The 8,781-nt window shown below is 41.5% G+C and overlaps 1 protein-coding gene across 1 annotated transcript; it reads left to right on the top strand.

Annotated features, from left to right (window-relative positions):
- Window positions 1–5,000: 5,000 nt before the first annotated feature.
- Window positions 5,001–8,479, top strand: LOC146960008 (HHIP-like protein 2; the record flags this gene model as incomplete). The annotated part of the gene is made up of 3 exons (XM_085772709.1): window positions 5,001–5,390; window positions 6,314–6,576; window positions 8,336–8,479. Coding segments are annotated over 3 exons (797 nt in total), but the record flags the coding sequence as incomplete, so codon positions are not given.
- Window positions 8,480–8,781: the final 302 nt, after the last annotated feature.

Below are 8,781 nucleotides of genomic sequence, written 5' to 3' on the forward strand. Positions count from 1 at the left end.
CTATAATCAAAGGTCAACAAAAGTAAACATTAAAGGAACCAGAAAAAAGACAGACTAACAATAAAACAGATTAAAACTACAAGAAAAGATTATTGAATCTGCAGGTTTACAGTTAGTTTCACCTCATCGTTTGTCCACTGGTTTATCATTTTAGTTCATTCTCATCACTGTCTTTGTGTCATTCTTGGCTGCAGGGACCTGTTGTCAGATAAACGCTCTGAAAAGTGCATCTTTTATATTGTTTTTATTGTATATTTTGCTTGTTTCTGTTGCCTAGTGCCTAAAAAAACCCTGTGTATGGTGTATATTAGGTGAATAAAGCAATTCTGATTCAGATTCTGATCAAAAGCCCACCACAGACAGCAGACAGATATATTTAGAGACAAGCTGGTGAACACAGTGGGGACATTTCCTTCAGGAGTTCACTAAAAGAATAAAAGCTGAGCTAAACAATGTGATTACTGGACTCAAAATGAACAATAACGTTGCTCTTACATGACTTTAAACTAGCATTTACTTCAAGGTCTCTCTAGGCACTCTAGTACGGAGGGGCCTCCAGGGTCGCTGCAGCGGGCTACATGGATCTATTATAATATAATACATCCATGGCGCGCTATCACGCTCGCAGCTCAGTGTTTTTAAACGGAGATTTCATCCGGAGTTTCAGTGACGGTGAGCGGCCTGACGCTGCGTCGCCGCCGCTGTTCAGAGTTGGGACAAACGCACAGTAACCAATAGACCTAACAGTCACTTGTTACCAGCGTTACCATAGCGAGAAGCTAACGTGTCCTTTTTTTTTTTTTTTTTTTTTTTAAATCTCCTCTCCTTCAGCCTCACGTTCTCACTGCTGCAGAATCTGCAGTGACTACACAGCTGTTTGCCTGTCACTCATAGCATCCAGGAATGTTTCAATGTTACACATTCTTTGACTTTTGAATATAAAATATCAAATTAATATCTAACTACTTGGTATGAGTGCAGGCTGAGAATAGTGTTGTCATGATAGAATATAGCTAATAGATTTTCTATTCTATTCTATTGATGTAGTAGGAGTTAAAGCAGAAGTAAGTGATATATTTGTGTTAATATAAGTCTTAAATAGTTATATCTTCCGACAGCAATCACTTACATAGAGTGTTTGGACCGAAACACGGGTCTGTCAGTCACTCTGCTCTGCTCTGAGCCGAGGAGAAAACATTTATCGTATCCTACAGTTTTTATCCAATGAGGAGAGAGAACGGCATGCAGGGCTGTGTGTGCAGCCAAGGGACGCCGTGAATGTGGCGACGTAGGGACGAGGACTGTTATGGTGCGTTCAAGGAAACTCGTATTTTTCCGACCGTGAAGTGGTACCAGTTCGATCTGGTACGAGTTTACCGGTCGGAAGTTACGAGTGGCCGTTATAGTGACTTTCACCGGTAAAACAGGTCGGAAAAACACGAGTGGGTTGCCTGGAACGCTACAAAGTCGTAAGTTGTGACTTGAAGCTGTAATTTACGATTTCAAAAGCCTACCTGGAACGCAGCATTAGCGAAAACGACCGGACCACTTACTTCTGCTTTAACCTTTTGTAATCAGATCAGGTATGAAGAGGCTCATTAATGCATTATAAGACATGATAAGACATAAGACATAATAGATGTTCTATTCTAATATATTGTCTTCACTTTATTTAGATTAGATTCTGCGGGTGAAATTGCAATAATGTGACTTGACTTGGACTTGACTTGACCTATGCACGACTTGACTTGGACTTGACTTGACATAACCTGTGACTTGACTTGACTTGACTTGCCCAAAGAAAAATGACTTGGGACTTACTTGAGACTTGAAGGTTAAGACTTGAGACTTACTTGAGACTTGCACATGTGTGACTTGGTCCCATCTCTGTTATTTAGTGAGAGTCTGTGGCGGCCCAAACGTTGGGAAACACTGCCTCTGGTCAGTTCAATCTTGATAATTCTGTCTGAACTTTTTTTGTTTAACAAAATTATCAAATGATGTAGCTCATTAACGGCAAAAATTCATTTTTACTTTTTACTTTTACTTTGAAAGTACATTTCAGAGCCTGTACTTTCTTACTTTTACTTAAAGCAGAAGTAAGCGATATTTTTGTGTTAATATAAGTCTTAAATAGTTGTATCTTCCGACAGCAATCACTTCTATTCATGGGTTGCAGTGACGTCACGTCGAAGGGACCGCCGCCATATTTGTGTCTGATTTGACAGGTCTCCTCATATGACAGCATGAAACCGCAGGATGGAAATGACAGTTTCTTGACAAAATGACAGGGTTTCATACATCCTGTCTGGGTTTATATCTCTATAACAACAGACAAACCCTATATTATCCCACTTATTACACAGTTTATGAATTAATTAATTAATTTGAGACGTAATGTTGATCAAAGTCCTTAGTCCGGTCACTTCTCCGCTGTTTGCTCCTCACCCTCCTCTCGGTCGACTCGTGTGTAGTTGTTTTCAACGAGCTTTTGATAATCAATCAGTAGATTGATGAATTATCATGTAAATGTTACGATGTGCGCATTTATGTCGTCCTGTCTGTCATAAGAGATTACGATACGGGACACGTTTGTGTCACGGACTCGCGGTGGCACAGACACAGCTGGTCACAGCTGTGACACTGCGCTGACCCGTCCGCTCTGTCCGCTCTGATCGCAGGTTTGGTTCCAGCAGCGGTGAGGGAGGCAGAGGGCCTCCACTCTCCCTCTAACAAGCTACAAGTCATTTTTCTAACATCACAATTAGTCTGAAGCTGGTAAAAATGAAACACAAGGTAAAAATCCTTATAGTTCTTCTGCCCTGCTCCGCTGATGAGAGCGGCGTCCCTAGCAACGGCCCGTTTTACTTAGCAACGGTCTGTTATACAGAAATAAAAGACCCTAAATGCAGAATCGGTGAGTAATTAATAAGAAAGTAATCAAAATGCAGAATTCAATATATCCATGTTATTAAAAAAAAGTGAATCCCCTCTTTTTGTGAGACTTGTCACAGCCCACGCTGCCACTGATACAGTAGACTGCCTGCAGTCAACTATTTATTCCGCCTATAACTTTACGTCTTTTGGGATGGAATAAAACTGCAGTCCGGGGTTTTTTTTGGCGACTGCTATCACAGTCAACAGCACAATATAATCCTGGCATCTTTCAAATAACCTCAATTTTCGGTCTCTTGCTGATTTCCTCCTACTACTCCACTTGTTCTGGTAACGTGACGCTGTGATCTGTGTCCAGATTGCCCTGATTCGGACACAAATATGGCGGCGCAGAAACACAGTGACGTCATGTGAATCTAATGAATAGAGTGTTTGGTCTGAAACACGGGTCTGTCAGTCACTCTGCTCTGCTCTGAGCCGAGGAGAAAACTTTCCTTGTATCCTACAACCTTTATCCAATGAGGAGAGAGAACGGCATAAAGGGGCGGTCCTCTCTGTGTGTGCAGCCAAGGGATGCGCCTGAATGTGGTGACGTAGGGACGAGGACCAATAGATCCATGACGAGGGCGGGGGCTGCTAACTCCATCGGCTGACAAGACGTTATGGTGCGTTCAAGGCAGCCCGTAACTGGTGTTTTTCCGACCTGTGAAGTCGTACCAGTTCGATCTGGTACGAGTTCACGGGTCAGAAGTTACGAGTGGCCGTTATAGTGACTTTCACAGGTAAAACAGGTCGGAGAAACACGAGTGGGTTGCCTGGAACGCTACAAAGTCGTAAGTGTTGTTTCAAAAGCCTGCCTGGAACGCAGCATTAGCCAAAACGACCGGATCGCTTACGTCTGCTTTAAGTACAGAATATGAGTACTTTTGCCACCTCTGTGTACAATACAAATGCCTACGATTCACCATAGTGAAGTACATTAGGATACATTTTGTGTCCGGCAGGTAAACTTAGGCTATGTGAACAATAACATTGATGAAACGGATTCAAGATGAATTATCGTGTGGTTATTTGCTTTGCAGTGAATCGTGCAATGGAAATACTTTTTACTTTTAATAATACTTTTGAGTAAATTTCAGAGCCTGTACTTTTTACTTTTACTTGAGTAGATATTTGGATCAGTACTTTCACTTTTACTTAAGTCGTTTTTTACACAGGTACTTTTACTTCTACTCGAGTAAAGAATCTGGGTACTTTTGCCATCTCTGGAAATGTCCCTGGGGAGTAAGGGAGGTTTGGAGGTGTGGAGCTGCTGAAATGTCCTATATTAAATACTGTAATTTGTGATGCAATTGGTTTATTTGTCAACGATCAAGTCAACACAAGAGTCCCCTTGATTTATACTCCCCCGTCTGATTGTTGACGGGAATGAAATGTCTCAATGATGATTTGTATAGTGTCTCATCTTAAGAGGGTTAGATAGTTCACCCAAAATTCAAATTTCACTCATTATCTACTCACCCTCATGTCGACTAAGGGCTGGGAGAAGTTTCAGAGTCCTCCGTGCCTTCTCGGAGTTACGGGGGGGTCCGCCCAGCAGTATTTGTCCATATAATGGTTGTGAATGGTGCTCACCACTCTCAAAAGACACACCAAAAAACATCCAAATACCTCCATACTGCTCGTCTGTAATGTCCCTCTTGTATTGAAGCCCCGACATGAAAAATTGTTCCGAAAAAAAAAAAAAAGTCTATATTTCAAGCTTGTTTGTAGCGGAAGCTCCCAGTGTCTCGGTTCACTGCTCTTCCTGTGTCCGGCGGAACAATTTCTCATGTCGGGGCTTCAATACAAGAGGGACATTACAGACGAGCAGTATGGAGGTATTTGGATGTTTTTTGGTGTGTCTTTTTGGACGAAGAAAAGTGAGCACCATTCACAACCATTATATGGACAAATACTGCTGCGCGGACCCCCCTCTGTAACTTAGAGAAGGCACGGAGGACTCTGAAAATTCTCACAGCTCTTAGTCGACATGAGGGTGAGTAGATATATTTGAATTTTGGGTGAACTATCCCTTTAACTCATCTTAATCTGATCCCATCCAGGAGTGCTCGCCTTACGCCGCCCACCTGTTCGATGCCGAGGACCCCTACACACCTGTCCGAGAGCTGCCCGGCCTCTGCTTTGACTACTGCTCAGAGTTTCATGGTAAATGTGGCCACGTGGTCAGATATTTGACAGAGAACTGGCTGCTGCAGGACACGTCTGAGCGGGACGTGTCCACCTTCTGCAGCCTGGTCGACCTGTCCGACCAGGACTACTGCTACCCCAACGTGCTGCAGAGCCCCGGCCTCAACAGCAACCTGGGCCAGGTGGTGGAAGACCCCAGAGGTTGTCTCCAGCTGTGCCTCACCGAGGTGGCCAACAACCTGAGGAACCCTGTGCTGATGCTGCACAGCGGCGACGACACACACAGGATGTTCATCGCAGAGCAGGTTTATTGTTTATTGTATTCTTTGGATCCCCATTAGTCTACATAAAGATGAAGACTATTCTTCCTGGGGTCCACATTAAATCAAACACTTATTCCAACAATACAGTGTTTATACAAATAATTATATAAAGTCATTTATCCTGATGTTAACAAGATTATAGAAATGCATATTAAGTAGAACAATGTAAATGAGTTAACATGATCAAGAGGAATAATATAGCTTTTTACATGATTATAAAATAGTTACATGATTATAGAAGAGTATACATGAGATAACCTAAAGCAGTGGTTCTCAACTAGTGGGTCGCGGACCCGTTCTGGATGGGTCACGGACAGCTGGTCAAAAAAGTAAATAATATTTAATGCACATCTGATGTTGGACATGTCTTTTATTTTGAAAAATAACTCATTTTGAAAGGACACGTGAACACATGCAGTTGTAATGATCCTCCTCAGTTTCTTCTTATTTGCTCCATTTGCTCTGAATGCAAAGATATCAGTTTCTTATTAATGTGGCCTGAATGCAGTGAAAATACCTTGTTTTGTGGGTCTTTATTTTGTGCAATTTGATATTTATTCACTTTTGTGAATATGCTCTGAATGCAGAGATGCATTAGAAGTCAAATATATCATTTTGTTGGTCTCCATTTTGTGCAGTTTGATATTTTTTTATTCACTTCCGTACATGCAGTTGTCATGGTCCTCCTCAGTTTCATTCATGTGCCCTGAAATGCACTTTGCTCAATAAAGAGCAAAATTAGTTTTTAAAGGCTTTAAAAAAAAATTCTTGGTTTGAATTCTATAAAAGTGGGTGGCGACTTAATGACCATGGGAAAATGTGGGTCCCAGAGTGAGACTAGTTGAGAACCCCTGACCTAAAGCATAAATGTTCAACGCAGGTGCATTAACATGCTTGAATTGCAGGTGGGCTTCGTGTGGGTCTACCTGCCCGACGGCAGCCGGCTGGAGCGGCCTTTCCTGGACGTGAGCGGGGAGGTGCTGACCACGCCCTGGATGGGGGATGAGAGGGGCTTCCTGGGCATGGCCTTCCACCCAAAGTACAGAGACAACGGGCGCTTCTTCATCTACTACTCGATCCAGGTCAACAGTAAACTGGAGAGAGTGAGGATCAGTGAGATGAAGGTGTCCGACTACGACATGAACGTGGCTGATCCTTATTCTGAGAGGTGGGAGGAGGTTTCTTTCTCTTCTCGTGGCTCTGCATGCAGGCACCATTGACAGAAATATAGTACTGTATTATATTGCCATCCACCCTCTGGGCTGTTATTTTACCAGGATTGACACAGTGACTCATACTCCAGAGTTGGGCCAAACTTCCTGGGGCCCCGATTTGATTTAAATGATCTTCTTAGTAGTAATGTCAACTTTTCAATGTTCTACAATAAAAAATCACTCAACAATAAATAGTAAAAGAGAGAAAGAGAGAGAGAGAGAGAATCACAATAAAAGTCAGATAAATTAATTTATGATACAGACTTTGTTACATCCTGTTCCAGTGCAGTGCCTGAACATGTCTTTTTTGTAAATATGCAAATGTATACAATTATGTATTAGATACAGTCTGCACCACTTGTGGGAATACTTTTGATATTTTGGAAAATCTGCCTTTTTATCAAGTCTATCCAAACATAAAATACTCATACTGCCATGTCTAAACCCAATTAATTACCACATTATATCTATATTGTCTCATTGTTACACAGAGCACCAAGGTCCCCATGTGCCCAGTTAGGAACTGGTACCCTACCACTGGTAATTGAAGTAGGCAGATATAGGTCTAATATTTTCTCTGAAGAGCAGTGTCTTTGTATTTTATGGAAGCGTATCTGCACCATTATTCAAATGGCAATTCATTTTGCAAAATGGAAAATCCAATGTGCAATTTTGAAAGTGATCATGGCAATTTACATTTCAATATTCAATGTGGCAATGCAATCCTCAATATAGTTTTAATAATCTTGATGAAAATTAGGAATTAAAATGGATTTAATCAAATGTCATATTGCCATGGCATTTTTGCACCTTTATTCAAATGGAAATTAATTTTGCAAAATGCATTTCCATTTGAATAAAGGTGCAGATATGTTTCCATAGTATTTCATGTGACCTTGGTGTCGTTGAGGATGAATTTCAGTTTGTATTCTGGATTTATTTTGATTGTCCGATGGGGATATGTTGACTTTTGTTTTAGAAAGACATCTAACAGACATGGGAAACTTATTCCACAAAGGGCCGGCCTGTGTGGCTGCAGGTTTTCTTTACAGACTTGACTCATTTAATCAATAGATCTCAGTTTTCAGACGGTAGATGGTCAAACTGTGAGCTCTTGATTGGTTGGAACAAAAACCTGCAGCTACACCAGCCTTTGAGGAATAAGTTGCCCATGTCTGCTCTAGAAAAAAGCCTGTCGGTTGATACAGAGATCGTTATATGAAGGAAACTGAACCCAATCAGTCAGTAAATCAATCAATAAGTCAGTTCAAAATGGAAAGAATTGCCTGTTGTGTGCCAAAAAAATGCAAAATCAAAACGTGTCACTTTTCTAGAACAAGCAAACAACCTGTCTTCAGTCAGCTGCTTTGGCTTCATATTCAGTCTCAACATTGAGCCGTGCGAGGAGGAGAACAGTATTTTTTCTGATAAACATTCACCCTCATTATGTTTTACTGCCAAACGTGCCCTAAAACTATCAGTATGGCCTCATATCCGACCCCCAGCTCCTCCGGGCTGAGAGCTGGATATCTGTCAGCACTTACGTTTGCATAAGAATGACAAACAGACATTAGCGTTTAACATGTAAAGGATGGATGTGGGTGAGGTGCCCTGAGGACGTACTTACATATCATGGCAGCCTAATATTTATGCCTTTAAGTGATTGTAGTGTGCTTTATTTCTTTTTCTTTTTTTCCCCAATTATATGTGCAGGGTTATTTTAGAGATTGACGAGCCAGCTGCAAACCACAATGGAGGCCAGCTGCTGTTTGGCCTCGATGGATATTTGTACATTTTCACCGGAGATGGTGGAAAAGCCGGCGATCCGTTCGGGAAGTACGGCAACTCACAAAACAAGTAAGGAGATGGGATGGAGATGGGTTTAAATAATTTTTTTATGTTGGATATATTCATACAGTTTAACTGTCAGATTTATCAGTTCAATGCTGCATTGTTGATATAATGTGTGAAGCCCACATGAATTCCCCTTTGGGAAGCCGATATCAATTCCCCTGGGGAAATTGCATTGTGGGCAACACTGCAAGGAGACTGCATCGCCATACAAAAAACACAGTACAAAACAAAACCACATCACAGTACAGACACATGACAACAATAAATAACACTAACCATACTATGACATGGCATCCTGAAGCATG

This window comes from Trachurus japonicus, unplaced genomic scaffold (genome assembly GCF_045865225.1).
Source record: "Trachurus japonicus isolate A0001 unplaced genomic scaffold, Traja_1.0 AP030784.1".
NCBI lineage: Eukaryota > Metazoa > Chordata > Actinopteri > Carangiformes > Carangidae > Trachurus > Trachurus japonicus.